Genomic DNA, 15,985 nt, shown 5'->3' with positions numbered 1-15,985 from the left:
TCCAAGCCACTCGTGTCATGGGACTTTACTTTACTTTACGGGATCTACTTATCAATAATAGCACACAAATCGTAAGTGTAAGTGGTACATAATGAATAGTTTGACTGAATAAACTGATTTATTCATTACCCGTATAGTAGCGAACAAAACCGTCCAAATAAATGTTATTAATTCCACCCAGTTGTAGCTGCTCAAGCACTTTTTGATCGGATTATAACAAGTTACAAATGCATCTATTTTTCCTTTTATAGTCACTAGCTGGCAAAATTCGGTCTTTAACAATTTGATTTTACTCATGCTGGGTTCCTTAGCCTTGTTTGTATTTTTAGTAGTCAACAAATGTGTTCGTTTTGTTTTATCGGGCCAGTAGTCCCTGTATACCTAAGTCTCTTTCAGTACTCGTAGTAGTTGATTATATTACAAAAATAGGTATTTTTCGTACCTCTCGCATATGTAAGTCAGGCATTCTCATGCACCCTGTATGCAGATAACTGTTCTATTTTTAACGTCAGGCACGTGAGGCGGAAAGGCAGTTTATTATCAATACGATAAGCGGTTGGCGTCTGCTTGACTTGTTACTTGCCTAACAAAATACTAGCTCCATATTATTTTCTTTACCTTTTGCGTTTCAGTATTTTATAACTTTACATCTGACAGCATTTTAGCATTTTTATCTTTTCTAGATTTTGAGTTCTAAGGCGACTCATTGAAGCCGAAACCAGCAAAATCTCATAAATCCACCAAATGCGATCACGACTTTTGTGAATAAGAAAATTGGCCAGGTACGGCTGCTACTCGCGCTTCCCAGGGTTCCGTGCTAGATTGATTGTGTATATAGATAGTTCATCCGTCTCAAAAGTCGAGAATCTCGATTTTTGCGTTATCGACAGGTCCTGTAAATGCTTTTGTTTTAAGTTGGAAGTCGGATGAAACAATAAATATTTTTTCCGTGCCATACAATTACAAATTAAAAGTTTTGTGAATTGTTTTCTTTACTTGCGGTGTGAAACCTTGCTTCCTACCAAATTTCATGACTCTATGATAACAGGAAGTACGCAATAGGCTTTAATGAATGAATTTGTGAATAACAAAATATGCGACACAAATGGCCATATCTTTTGATTGCAATGACATACAACCTGCACATTTCTACACCAGCAAGGTACCGTAGCCTTTAGTATGTGATATAAATTTCAACTTGATACGTCTATTTCTGAGAAAAAGGCATCTTAACAGACGGACGGACTGAGAAGCAATCAGAAAATAAACCAACCGTGTGATATAATCATAAATTCAGAATTTTCGGTTTTTTTTTATTTTACTTGTAGTGTAAATCCTTTCTTCTTGCCAAATTTCATGATTCTAGGCTAATGGGAAGTATCATATAGGTCTGTATGAGTGAATTGGCGATATCAATATATGGCTGTATCATTTGCTTAAATTGACTTAGAAGCTGACATTTATTACATCAAGGGATCGTAGACCATAGTATGTGACATAAATGTCAATCCGATTCGTCTGCTAATTCCTAAGTTAAATGGGTCTTAATAGACGGAAGGACAGCTTTCGACATCTAAGTTTTCGGAATACATAGGTTTCATATTAGCGAACTGATTTGAAATTGTACGTTAAGTTGAACGGGTTTCAAATTTAGTCGGCTACATAACTTCAATTTACAGTTGAAATTTTTATTACCTGGACCTCAAAGTTATTCCACTTTGTTATTTATAAACCTATTATCTTATCGCCCGCCGCTTCGCTCGCGTAGACTATAGGATCTGCAAAGAATTCTTTTTTTATTCTTTGATGGAATATTTGTGGTTCACGAACAACACCTTCGGAACCTTTCACGCTAGTTAAGGCCATGGAAACATGGTCTTTTCCGAATGTACTTCTGACCTAAAGGGAGTCTGGCAGATGAAATCCAGGCTTAATCACGCCTTTTGCATTCTTGTGGTGGTATTTCCATAGAAACTTTCATCTCCTAACACACATTTCTTCGTATGTATCCGAGAAGTCAAACACCAATTTTCAAAGACGTAGCTTTAAAAATGCTTCACTAGATCTTTAATAATGATTTATTTTAATAATGATTTATTTTATTTTTTTAACCTTTGTGGTTGAATTTCCAAAAATGCTGAAATATGTATTTTTTATGTTTCTGACTGAGAAATCAAATACAAATTTTCGTAGTTGTAGTTTCAAAATTACTTTAAAAGGTCATATTTTCAAAAAGACCTTTCATTCCCTATTTAACCCCTTAGGTGTTGAATTTCGGAAAAGCCCTTCCTAAACGGCGCCTATCTTATGAAATGAACACCCTCTCCAAATTTCAAGTGTCCATCCGTAGCGGTTTGGGCTGGGTGGTGACGAGTCAGTCAGTCAGGACATTGCGTGTTATGTATAAAGATCACCACGTAATACTTTTGTTCCATCACTGAAGCCTTATCCAGTCAGTCACGTAGGAAAGGAATTATGCAGGACTACCGCGGCAACTAGTACAAAAAGTCTGTGACACTGCTGGTTGTGCCGGCCTTGGGGGCCGAGCGGTTCTAGGCGCTTCAGTCTGGAACCGCGCGACCGCTACGGTCGCAGGTTCGAATCCTGCCTCGGTCATGGATGTGTGTGATGTACTTAGGTTAGTTAGGTTTAAGTAGTTCTAAGTTCTAGGGGACTGATGACCACAGCAGTTGAGTCCCATAGTGCTCAGAGCCATTTGAATCATTTTTGATGCTGCTGGTAGCAATTAGTTAAATCTAGTCGTTTTCAAATGTTATCTTAACGTCAACTTTCTTTCCCTGTAGAACCTACTGATATTTTAGAATGGATTTTTATTGATTTCTTTATAAAAGATACTCAGTAATAAAGTAAGAGAAGGTAAAAACTGTGTTTCAGACTTTTATTATCTGCAATGAAAATGGCTGACGACGTAATTATTCCTCGAATGACATCATGTTAATTGCAACAGGACTCTACTAAATGATGCTGGTCACAACTGAAAATGATGAAGGCTTTGTAAGGAAACGATCATTAGCAAATTTCCACATCTTATACCTCTTTTTCATTATATTACGTTACGTTGAGAGATAAAAGAACAATTGCCGACATAGAGTTAACATGCAGAAGACAAAGGTCCTTCATATTATGTCCCTTATATCGAGAAGGAGCACAAATTAAAGGAGAACAACATTTAAGTCAAGTCTGATAATTTTATTTTTGTATAAATACTGCAGTAATTTGTAAATATGTACATCTGTATTGCTACAAGCGAGCCGTTTTCGTACTATATATCGGTGGTCACATTTGCGGGGTCCAGCTGGTAAGGGCACTAATAGTGGACATTGGCGTGGGGCGTAGCGATGGCGGAGTGTGCCGTCTTCAGAGGCGCTCCATAGACTCCAGCAGCGGACGCTGGAGACAGCAGGGAGCGCGCCGCTCCAGGAACTATGCCTCCTGAAACAACAGCAACAGACACTGCGGTAATTTGAAGATACTAGTTTTACACCCACCTGCAGCAGGATCAGAACGCTACTGGTACATCAGTGCCAACGCTGAACTGAGCTAATAGAGCGCTTAAGTTGTGGATTATTTTATTTATTATTATCTGTCGAGCATTAAAAAAAATATTAACGTGGTCCAAATCGTTTACTGATCTCGAATGCGTTGGTAACTGGCTAAACCCTTAAAACACACAAGTGTTAGTTAATGTGAAAAAAAACTAAACTTTTGCTGCCGTAGAAGCCTACGTCCCTGTGATGAACAGGGAATAACAAAACAATACTCACAAACATCGAGTCTTTGTAGACAGCCATGAGTAACAAACAGAGGACAGGAATCGACGTCTGGAAACACTATCCAGTGACGCTGCAACTTGGCATCCCTTTCAGCAGCTGTCTCGGGTTTTTGCGCCGAAGGACCATAAGCAGCAGTTAAGCAAGGGAATTGTCAGCATTCAGGGCAACGTTAGGTGGCATCGGATTCATCCGCTCCTGTCTCAGCACCGCAGAGAACGAGTTCCACTTTGCTGTTGGAAGGGTGGCCTAACTTCAGGTACTGGCCGTTATAACTACCACATTAACAACCTCAGTTTGTTCCTTAAGACGCCCTCTGCAAGCAGTCTTTGCTGTTGGCATTGTTTTGACACATCTTGTTTATCACGCTGGTGTGGACTTGGGTTTGGAAATGAAAACTACATATGATGGTATAATACAGTTTGACAAATTATGCTCACATTGATTTGAAATTGGATAGCCTATAATGGTGAAAAGATGTCATTATTTCCATCGTATGAGTATCAACTTCCCTGACATGTCATGCTCTTATGGATAGATGATATTACTAGAGCTACAGATAAATTGAGAGACATCTGTTACCATAATACGCCCGGAAACACAGCAGAGGTAGGCCAGAACTACGCGTTACGTTTGGCACAACTGTAATTTGTCAACTAATGATCTTTTCACATTGCTTTATGTGGTGATGCATACTTTATTGGGGCTAAGAACAAACAGTATTCTGAATAAGTTTTGAATACATTGTTTGACGGCTGCATCCAACAGCTATTGTGACAAGCATCAAACGAAATAAATATTTTTAGGCTTAAGGGCTACAAACAGAGCCCATCTTTTCGTGTTTTATTATTGGGAACCATAGTTACTATAAATTCTTCTCTTGCTAAATTTAGCCTAAAAAATCAGCCAGAGATTCAAAAACCAGTGGACCTGCAGCTTTAGCTGACAAGAAACTGCAGTTTAAAGACACTTGCACACTCTGTCTTTTGTCCTTAATTCGCACATGCGCCGGCCGGGGTGGCAGAACGGTTCTAGGCGCCACAGTCTGGAACCGCGTGACTGCTGCGGTCGCAGGTTCGACTCCTGCCTCGGGCATGGATGTGTGTGATGTCCTTATGTTAATTAGATTTAAGTAGTTCTAAGTCTAGGGGACTGATGACCTCAGATGTTAAGTCCCATAGTGCTTAGATCCATTTGAACCATATTTTGCTATTACAGGAACGAAGAAAACCAAATGAAAAACAAACATCAAGAAAAATGGGAGAATATTTGTGTTTGGTCGAACTAATAGACAATCACTATCAGCTTCTTAAAACGAGAACTGAAAACTATTAGTTCATATCTCGCAAACGCAGAACGCTTGTGTCTGAAGCTGAAAGACTTCAGAGATTGCGGTCTAGATAAATATATGTCTAGTAAAATAGTAAGAGCCGAAAAAGTTCATCTTGGTTTAACGGTAGCTTTTGGAGGATGATGTGAAAACAGATCTTCCTAAACTCTCTCTGAAGAAGAGACTAATAGCGAAAATCTAATAGTAGCTCAGGCATTCGTAAGATGTGACATCCCTTAACCCTACAATAAATTCCACAGTCAGATACTATGGGAAAATCTATCGGTTGAGCCTAGAAAGTTCTTCTCACACGTAGAACCAGTGAATGGACGCACACATTCTGCTCAGTCTTTCGTGGATTAGTCTGGTGCTGAAACCAGACAGAGACAGCTGACAGAAAGCGAAAATATTAAATTCTAAATTTAAAAACGTATTTGCGGATGAAGATGGTCCCGTATCATTGTTTGAACTCCACACAAACTCAAAAATCTGAAATATTAATATAACCCCTTGTTATCAAACAACTATTAATCTATATGATAAAACACATGTCTCCCAAAGGAAAGAACCCAGCCACATCGAGAAAAATAATAAAAGACAATATTTTAAATCCCCATTTTTGTTATGTAGGATGTATTATTAGTTTTAACTATGCCAAAGACATTGAGAAGAAAGTTAATAAATATCAAGCTATGTATGGAACAACTGGAAGAACTTGGGAACGAGGACAAGAAAGGAAACACAAATGAAATTCTACAAAGTTATGGATGTACCTACTCTTGCATATGGTTCCGAATCATAGACAGTAACAAAATGAGAAAAACCACGTATATGGGCAGTAGAGATGAAGTTCATGAGATATGTAAGGCGCTGTAATAAAATGGGTAAAATAAGAAATGAAATGGTAGGATCAGATCTAAAAATCTTTTCTGTTAATGACAAGATAGAAGAGATTAGAATGAAATGGAAGGATCGCTTTGATAAAATGACAGAAAATAGATTGTCAAAACAGATAATGAATTATCGGCTGACTGGAAACAGAACTAGATATACCTCATCAGAGGTCATTGAATGGATGACAGACTGGAGCATGTCACTGCAATACCTAATCCTTGAAAGTAGATGATGATGATGATAAAGCATAATTAAGACTACTTAAAATGAACAAGGTACTCGGGCTTGATAGTATTCCAGTTAGATTTTACATCAAATACTCTACGGATTTAGCTCCTTTCGTAGCTCATATTTCTCTCTTGCAGAACCGATAGTTACGCGTGACTGGAAAAGAGCGCAGACCATTCCTACTTACGAAAAGAGCAAAAAATTGGGCCACAGAATTACAGATCAACATCACCCAGGGTAGGTGCACATCTCGAAAATGGTTCGATTTATTGGACTCCTTATGAAGGAGGCGTGACGATAGACATCAAACGAATTCAGATACGCGCTGGTAGGATCGTAAAAAGTTGGTATAGCATTCAAGAAATTATAACAGAAATCTTTGAGAACCCTAGGAAGAAAGACAATGTAGTTCTTACGAAAATCTTGTGGCTCCCATGTTTGAACAAGTAACCATTACGCTGCCACTATATAACTTTCGATGGGATCGTGAGAGTTAGCTAATAATCATTAGGACATTTACAGAGGCGTACTGTCAATCTTTCCTCTTTGAGTAAGGGGAAGAAGTTGGACATGCTTGCTGAAAGCTAGTGTGATTGTTTTTGTATTTGTGTTTATAGACGTAATAAGTGGTCTAGAAATTGTCTGTGGTGATTTACTTTTTGGGACAGAAGTTACAGGCTTGTGATTGTTTTCGTAATTTTTCCAGAGACGTTGCTCTTATATTGACACTGAGTCCCACATTTCCTGTTTCTCCATTATGAATGGGCCCACAGACAAAGCATTACATTCCAACTACCAACAGATGTGAATAATTTCTGTTCAGTATACTGACATTTTGACATGAAAAGCTCCAAAGAGGTATCACTGAAAACGGCCATAAGGTTCGTCGGTTATTCCAACCCAGCCCCTAAATGCCACACAAACGTCATTTTCTCCACTGAAAAGACCTGCGACATCTGATTAATCTACTATTTTTGTACATTTGTGTAACATACACTCCTGGAAATGGAAAAAAGAACACATTGACACCGGTGTGTCAGACCCACCATACTAGCTCCGGACATTGCGAGAGGGCTGTACAAGCAATGATCACACGCACGGCACAGCGGACACACCAGGAACCGCGGTGTTGGCCGTCGAATGGCGCTAGCTGCGCCGCATTTGTGCACCGCCGCCGTCAGTGTCAGCCAGTTTGCCGTGGCATACGGAGCTCCATCGCAGTCTTTAACACTGGTAGCATGCCGCGACAGTGTGGACGTGAACCGTATGTGCAGTTGACGGACTTTGAGCGAAGGCGTATAGTGGGCATGCGGGAGGCCGGGTGGACGTACCGCCGAATTGCTCAACACGTGGGGCGTGAGGTCTCGACAGTACATCGATGTTGTCGCCAGTGGTCGGCGGAAGGTGCACGTGCCCGTCGACCTGGGACCGGACCGCAGCGACGCACGGATGCACGCCAAGACCGTAGGATCCTACGCAGTGCCGTAGCGGACCGCACCGCCACTTCCCAGCAAATTAGGGACACTGTTGCTCCTGGGGTATCGGCGAGGACCATTCGCAACCGTCTCCATGAAGCTGGGCTACGGTCCCGCACACCGTTAGGCCGTCTTCCGCTCACGCCCCAACATCATGCAGCCCACCTCCAGTGGTGTCGCGACAGGCGTGAATGGAGGGACGAATGGAGACGTGTCGTCTTCAGCGATAAGAGTCGCTTCTGCCTTGGTGCCAATGATGGTCGTATGCGTGTTTGGCGCCGTGCAGGTGAGCACCGCAATCAGAACTGCATACGACCGAGGCACACAGGGCCAACACCCGGCATCATGGTGTGGGGAGCGATCTCCTACACTGGCCGTACACCACTGGTGGTCGTCGAGGGGACACTGAATAGTGCACGGTACATCCAAACCGTCATCGAACCCATCGTTCTACCATTCCTAGACCGGCAAGGGAACTTGCTGTTCCAACAGGACAATGCACGTCCGCATGTATCCCGTGCCACCCAACGTGCTCTAGAAGGTGTAAGTCAACTACCCTGGCCAGCAAGAACTCCGGATCTGTCCCCCATTGAGCATGTTTGGGACTGGATGAAGCGTCGTCTCACGCGGTCTGCACGTCCAGCACGAACGCTGGTCCAACTGAGGCGCCAGGTGGAAATGGCATGGCAAGCCGTTCCACAGGACTACATCCAGCATCTCTACGATCGTCTCCATGGGAGAATAGCAGCCTGCATTGCTGCGAAAGGTGGATATACACTGTACTAGTGCCGACATTGTGCATGCTCTGTTGCCTGTGTCTATGTGCCTGTGGTTCTGTCAGTGTGATCATGTGATGTATCTGACCCCAGGAATGTGTCAATAAAGTTTCCCCTTCCTTGGACAATGAATTCACGGTGTTCTTATTTCAGTTTCCAGGAGTGTATTTCTAAGCACATATGCTTTGTTCTCTCTTCTTTACAAGAGAAAATTCAGTAACTGTTTGGAATTGAATCCAGATTCAAGTCTTTCAGTCTTATAATCATGCAGCAGAATTTCTTTAGAGACTGAGATCTTAGAAGATTGAATATACAGCGGTACAAACATCACAATTACAAACCTGGAAGGATGTTTCGAGCAGCGGCAGCGCCAGGAACGACAGCAGCCCCCAGAGGGGCAGGCCCAGTTGGGACACCATCCTTGGAGACGACAGCATTAAAACCCGCACCAGGGGCAGCCGTGTACTGCACTGTGCGGACGCTGCCGTCAGGCTCGACCAGGCTGTAGCTGCCCTCCACCACGTCGCCGCTTCGGCTCTCCTGCTGCTGCTTGGCGTCGCCGGTCAGGGCGTCGCTGACGCTGTAGCTGAAGCTGTACTGCGGGTTGGGGTCGTAGTACGGGTCAGCCAGCTCAGCGGGCAGCCCACCGGCCAGGCGGCCCAGACCACCAACGTAGCGTGCTGCACCGAGACCAGCGTAGCTAGGGGCGAGACCAGAGTAGCCTGGAGCTACACCAGCGTAACCAGGGGCGGCACCTGAGTAGCCAGGGCCGAGGCGAGAGTAGGCACCACCAACACCGGCACCAGGGTAGGCGCCTGCTAGAGCTCCAGAGTAGCCAGGAGCATAACCACCAAGTCCAGCTACAGATGAGCCAGCAGCAGACAGTCTGGCCCTAGCTGCTGCTGCAGCAGCAGCAGCGGTCGAAGCAGCAGCACTCCCAGACAGACCTGATTGCAAAGCAATGAGTTCAATGTCGCACTTGACTGTATCCTAAGACACACTTGCTTCTTTGTACACTACTGTCTGTCTAGAGTGGTGGCATATAGTCAGGTACAGTTGGATAAATGGCATGTTAAAGGAATGTCCATCTTCAGCCACTGGCATTGCACACATTATTGAATCGCAGCTGACAATTCACCAATTATATGCATTGTATATGGGGCCAGTATACAGAGTGGTCAGAGGCAGGTCTGAAAATCTGGCAAGGATATTATAGGGTAGGGCGCGCTGAGAAGCAATTATTAAGAAAAAATTCGATACATTGCGCTATTTCCGAGTTAATTAGCATTGAAGTTAGGCTGTCTTATAGTGGCATGCCCAAATAGCCCATCAGAGTCGGTGTCGCCAAACATTATTCTTCATCTGGTTTACTACAACTAAAGAAGAAAGCAATACAAAAATAAGGCATAGAGGGGTAGTAGGAACCAAACCCCTGCTAAAGGCGGAGCTGTGTCGTGCTCTATTGTCTACAATATGAGAACACCTGACACTAATTGTATCTGGTCCGCTGCTTGAATTTGTGCAGGTAATGCTCTGACTGGCTAACTTCAATGCTAATTAACTCAGAAACGGCGCAATGTACCGATTTTTATCAATTACTTCTCAGCATATACCATCCTGAAACAATCTTCAGATTGTTTCTGACCGCCGGGTACAATTTTCCACAGTTTTACTTATTTAATTTGCCTTGGGAAAAAGATTAGATTTTTAAAAAATGTATCATGTTATTAAAGTCAATTTAAACAGATAGTATCTGATCTCAAGTGTGTTGTTTTGAACTCCTTTGTAAAATAGTCACCAATCTGAATGTCGACCAGAAGCCCATGCTATTAGGGAGCGACTTTAGGAAGAACGTGGCACATGCAGTCCCATGATGAAACTACTGCACAAGAAGACAGGCGCATGGTCAGAAGAGAGTAGGTGTCCTCAGTTCGCTGCTGACACTATGCTGATGCTTTATGGACAAAAGATGCATCACAGTGTGGGAGTGAAATGGCGTAGCAATTGGAAACATACTCCCAAGATGAAGGTTGCGAAACAGTACGATTTTTGTTTGTAGAACGTCTAAATTGCACACAAATTCACCATGCAATTCTAGTGGCGTATGAATCAAATGCAATATCCCATTCAAAACTAATGAAATGGTGACAAGAAGTCTGCACAGACGTGGGTTATGCTGTCGTAGAAGGAAGAAAGATCTTCCACTATGCGATTTTCACCGTTTGGGCAAGCCTAAAGAACATCTGGGGGGGGGGGGGGGGGGTCATTTTCCAGCCAGCGATAACGACGTTCGCCCAGCGGTTCTCGAATATCTCCATGACCATGGATCAGATTCCTTTCGTCAGGGGATTTGAAAGATTGGTAGATCTTTATCATCGTAGTTTACAGTCATCTGGTGACTATGTTGAAAATACACTACTGGCCATTAAAATTGCTACACCACGAAGATGACGTGCTACAGACGCGAAATTTAACCGACAGGAAGAATATGCTGTGATATGCAAATGATTAGCTTTTCAGAGCATTCACACAAGGTTGGCGCCGGTGGTGACACCTAAAACGTGCTGACATGAGGAAAGTTTCCATCCGATTTCTCATACACAAACAGCAGTTGACCGGCGTTGCCTGGCGAAACCTTGTTGTGGTGCCTCATGTAAGGAGGAGAAATGCGTACCATTACGTTTCCGACTTTGGTAAAGGTCTGACTGTAGCCTATCGCGAATGCGGGTATCGTATCGCGACATTGCTGCTCGCGTTGGTCGAGATCCAATGACTGTTGGCAGAATATGGAATCGGTGGGTTCAGGAGGGTAATACGGAACGCCGTGCTGGATCCCAACGGCCTCGTAACACTAGCAGTCGAGATTACAGGCATCTTAACCGCATGGCTGCAACGGATCGTGCAGCTACGTCTCGATCCCTGAGTCAACAGATGGGGACGTTTGCAAGACAACAACCATCTGCAAGAACAGTTCGACGACGTTTGCAGCAGCATGGACTATCAGCTCGGAGACCATGGCTGCGGTTACCCTTGACGCTGCATCACAGACGGGAACGCCTGTGATGGTGTACTCAACGACGAACCTGGGTGCGCGAATGGCAAAACGTCATTTTTTGGATGAATACAGGTTCTGTTTACAGCATCATGATATTCGCATCCGTGTTTGGCGACGTCTCAGTGAACGCACATGGGAAGCGAGTATTCGTCATCGCCATACTGGCGTATCAACCGGCGTGATGGTGTGGGGTGCCATTGGTTACACGTCTCGGTCATCTCTTGTTCGCATTGACGGCACTTTGAACAGTGGACGTTACATTTCAGATGTGTTACTACCTGTGGCTCTACCCACCATTCGATCCCTGCGAAACCCTACATCTCAGCAGGATAATGCACGACCACATGTCGCAGGTCCTGTACGGGCCTTTCTGGATACAGAAAATGTTGGATTGCTGTCCTGGGCAGCACGTTCTCCAGATCTCTCACCAACTGAAAACATGTGGTCAATGGTGGCCGAGCAACTGGCTCGTCACAATACGCCAGTCAGTACTCTTGATGAACTGTGGCATCGTGTTGAAGCTGCATGAGCAGCTGTACCTGTACACGCCATCCAAGCTCTGTTTGACTCAATTCTCAGGCGTATGAAGGCCGTTATTACGGGTTCTGATTTCTCAGGATCTCTGCACCCAAATTGCATGGAATGTTATCACATGTCAGTTCTAGTATAATATATTTGTCCGATGAATACCCGTTTATCATCTGCATTTCTTCTTGGTGTAACAATATTAATGGCGAGTAGTGTAGTATCATGTATGTCACTTTGAAGTGTACTGCAATATTAAAAACATTACACGGCTTGCCATAGTACTTTGTAACTTACTTTCTGATGTCCCATTGTAACTAATCACTCTACATTTCAAGGAGATATGCCATTATCTTCTTCCACATTGTAATGTGACTTTGTATAGGAATATAAAAATTGAATGCTTAGTTGAAACACGAAACAAATAGAAACGCAGAACATAACAAATAAACGTGCAGTAAACCTTTATCGTACGTAGGTGTAGGTTACTGGAAGACTTGTCGGAGCAATGAAGGGCACAGTAAGCAGCATAAATTGTCACAAAGTATCCACCACAATGAATGAATTACGAGCATGTGCGTATTAAAGCACTCCATAGAGTGATGGCTGTAAAACCTCGGTGGAGCGGCCCCAAAACTCTTTATTGCTGGAGCGTTAAATCAAATACAGTCACTTCATCGAGAGAAATTTGCCAACGTTACCTGTGAGTCCGAGTCCTGCGTTGTAGGGCAGAGCACCACGCAGGGCGGGGGCTGCCGAGTAGGAGACTGCAGGGGAACCCAGGTACCCTGCGTTCGCTGCACCCAGCAACGCGCATGCGCACAGCAACACCTGAAACAGGACACCCAATGCATCCATCAGGTCTTTATATGAAAGTTATGGTACTCTGATTAACATAGCACCGCCTACCAATAAGTAGCTGTACATACATTCGTTTGCGAAGTTGTTTCATTCCTACATTCAAAGATAAAAGATAATTTCTCGTGAATTGTAACATAAAGAGCTACAACGCTAGCAAGTAGACGTTTTCTAATGTTTTTCGATACTCTTGCAAACTAACACTTTCTGTATGCTTGGCATTTTGTTAGATGCAATCTTTTATCAATAGTTAGTCATTGCTACTTCTGACACACCCCGAATAGTCACAGAATGAATACATTTTTGAGATGAAACTGTGTTATCCTCTTGTTTATAATTGTTCGCATTTTTAAGGTTGAAGTAAGAGAGCGTCTCTGAGCTTGTAACAGATTTACATATATGTTTTGCGAATGACGACACTAAACTGCCGTAGCGTTGTGGTCTAGCATTTGTTACGTTGAACTTTCTGGTAACTTAGTCACCAATCCAAAAATTAATGAAGAGGTACTAGTTCACCTGGACCACCAGGTTGCTAGTTTCGTGTCGAGGGGGTGGACATATTATTAGTGATAAGGTTTTGAACATAGTCAGAGTGACAGACTACCAGAGGAAAAAACGAAATGCACATAATCCCAGACACAAGTTTCCACACTTTCTATACCACAACGACGCAGCTGGTAGTTACAAGGTGGAGATTACCGCAAGGAAACTGATGAATACACAATATGGAAAAACAATTAGTTAAGGCTGCACGTATGCGACAATCACTACACAGTTCCTATTCACTCTCTCGTTCTCATAATATTATAATTGTCTAGAATTTGAGGTACTGTCATGTGGGTAGAGCACAGTTTCGGAGTAGGCAGAAGTTCATATTATCGTAGAGCTCAGTGTAAGAGGGAACCAAAGCGTAATTTGTAGCTATGGATTTAGATCGTCCCTTTGACAGCCACTATCCTGACGAAGAAAATAAAGAATTTTTTTAGAAAGATTAGAGTCTTATACTATTTTCAGTTGACATTTCTTATAGATCAGCTCAGCGTAGTTGGTGGGGGATTTTAGTTCGGTATAGTACGATTATGTTATACTGTTACAAAAAGGTGAAAAATTGAGGGTGAACAGCCATTAAAATTCAATATGGTCGTCAGCAGAAATAGCTCGAATGAGACTGAGATGATTAGAGCTTCGACCAATTACTGTAGAGAGAGAAAGAAATGGTAATGACCTTTCTGTTTGAGTGTTTCGCAGACGGAGAGTCATCATAATCGAAGTGAGAACATCAGTAGCAAATAGGCACCGATTATCAGAATTTTCAACTGAAGATGCGCACATGAAGATGAATTAGTTATTTTGAGTCGACGCCTGAAACAGTGTGCGGAAAGAAAAGATGAGTGCTAGATAAAGAGAAAGAGAGGAAATTAGAAGAACGTGAAATGCGGTGCTATTGAAAGACGCTATACTTGAAATTATGGATTGGCCGAGCGGTTCTAGGCGCTTCAGTGTGGAACCGCGCGACCGCTACGGTCGCAGGTTCGAACCCTACCTCGGGCATGGATGTGTGTAATGTCCTCAGGTTAGTTAGGTTTCAGTAGGTCTAAGTTCTAGGGGACTGACGGCCTCAGCTGTTAAGTCCCATAGTGCCCAGAGCCATTTGAGCCATTTGATTATTCTGCGTATCCGTGTAGTCATTCAGAATCTACATAGTCACTTCAATAAGCTTCATTTGATGTGTGCCACAACCGATCTGGGAATAACAAATTCGCATCCACCAGCTCAAACGGGTATCTCTTGGAAATCTCGTGTATATACAAACCGCCTTTAGGTCTACACCCAGAGCCTCACCTGGAGAACCATGTCGGCGTGTGGAGACGACTGGTGGGCGACTGGCTCCTGCAGCAGCAGACGGCCTTTTTATAGTGACAGAGCAGGGCAGAGCCTCCATCTGCCCCCGCCGGGGATCTTTGAGTGGCAGACCGGACGGCGGTGACGCAACACCTGGTAGGCGGAATCTGGAATCTGGTTCGCCGCATCTGCCACGCCTCGCGACCTCCTGTACCGTCAGGCAGCCGATCTCGTTCTTCTGCCTCCGGCGTTTGGAAAGGGAGGTGACCTTGGCTTTTCACTCTGCTACTGAAAGGAAGATGGGGCGCGTTCAGCATCACTGTCATGTCGGACCTAATGGTAGGGAAATGTGAGGTAAACTGGCCAGGGCAGGTAACGTGGCCATTGCACATTTTTTGCCCTGAATAGTGCTGCTGCCTACCAAGAGGTCTCCAAACTAATTTTAATACACACCATTACTGTCCTCTGTAAATCTGGCAAAGGAAGTTTGTTCTATCATTTTTTAGTAAACACTTTTCTGATTTTGAGTTGTTAATATAATGTAAGTGATTTACATTATTCTCGTTACCGCAAATATACGTAGAGTAATACATTTTTAGACTATCAAAGTTTAAGCAGTTCTTTTGGTTCGCAAATGTCTTCCTTGTTGCTTCTTTCTGTTTGATAGTTTCATCTACAAACCACTAACACCCACATTGCGTCTAGTCGGGAAAAGTGGTCACACTATTCGTCGGAAAATGTGGCCAACAAGGGCTACTTCCTGCAACATATCACGCATATCACTACAGATCAGACTAACTTTTAAATTATTCCACATATTACGCATATTACAATAGATCAGAATTACTCCTAAATTATTTTATATACAAAGCTAACCTGCGTCTTTCTATCGCTTTGTGACGATTGTGGATTAGTTAATGTTTTGTTCTTTAAAACCGTCTCTGTTCTATTACATTTGCCTCAAAACAAAAATCCAATTAAATACGATCTTCTGCAGCCTCATGGCATTGCTTCACAATCTATGGCATCAAGATAAACAGAAACATGTCCGCAAATCAGAAAACAAACAGGGGATTCTCTTGCAATAGCACCGAATAAAAGCCCTTTTCACTTCCGGTTAATTACGACTGAAATGAACGGTATAGCTAAAGTCCCCTGTCGTGATCCAAAGGCGTCTACTCTGAAGAATAATTGAAATCCGTGAAATGTAA

The 15,985-nt window shown here is 43.1% G+C and overlaps 1 protein-coding gene across 1 annotated transcript; it reads right to left on the bottom strand.

Annotated features, from left to right (window-relative positions):
• Positions 1–3,195: 3,195 nt before the first annotated feature.
• On the bottom strand, positions 3,196–14,822 carry LOC124788775 (cuticle protein 21-like). Its single transcript, XM_047256061.1, has 4 exons — positions 14,775–14,822; positions 12,776–12,905; positions 8,836–9,441; positions 3,196–3,453 (listed from the first exon to the last, which is right to left on the bottom strand). Exons 1-4 carry the CDS (start codon positions 14,784–14,786, stop codon positions 3,329–3,331), a joined length of 873 nt encoding a protein of 290 aa, XP_047112017.1. The 5' UTR covers positions 14,787–14,822; the 3' UTR covers positions 3,196–3,328.
• Between the last annotated feature and the right edge of the window lie 1,163 nt (positions 14,823–15,985).

The sequence above is a fragment of the Schistocerca piceifrons genome, chromosome 1 (assembly GCF_021461385.2).
Source record: "Schistocerca piceifrons isolate TAMUIC-IGC-003096 chromosome 1, iqSchPice1.1, whole genome shotgun sequence".
NCBI classification, from domain to species: domain Eukaryota; kingdom Metazoa; phylum Arthropoda; class Insecta; order Orthoptera; family Acrididae; genus Schistocerca; species Schistocerca piceifrons.
The sequence above is the reverse complement of the archived record's forward strand: the minus strand, read 5'-3'. Positions and strand labels throughout refer to the sequence as shown.

Excerpts from the sequence above, each read along its gene's own strand:
- LOC124788775 (XM_047256061.1), bottom strand. Across the intron at positions 9,442-12,775 it reads CGCAGGACTCGGACTCACAG|GTCTGTCTGGGAGTGCTGCT; the intron begins GTAACGTTGGCA and ends CTTTGCAATCAG. Across the intron at positions 3,454-8,835 it reads TGCTCGAAACATCCTTCCAG|GAGGCATAGTTCCTGGAGCG; the intron begins GTTTGTAATTGT and ends CTGTTGTTTCAG.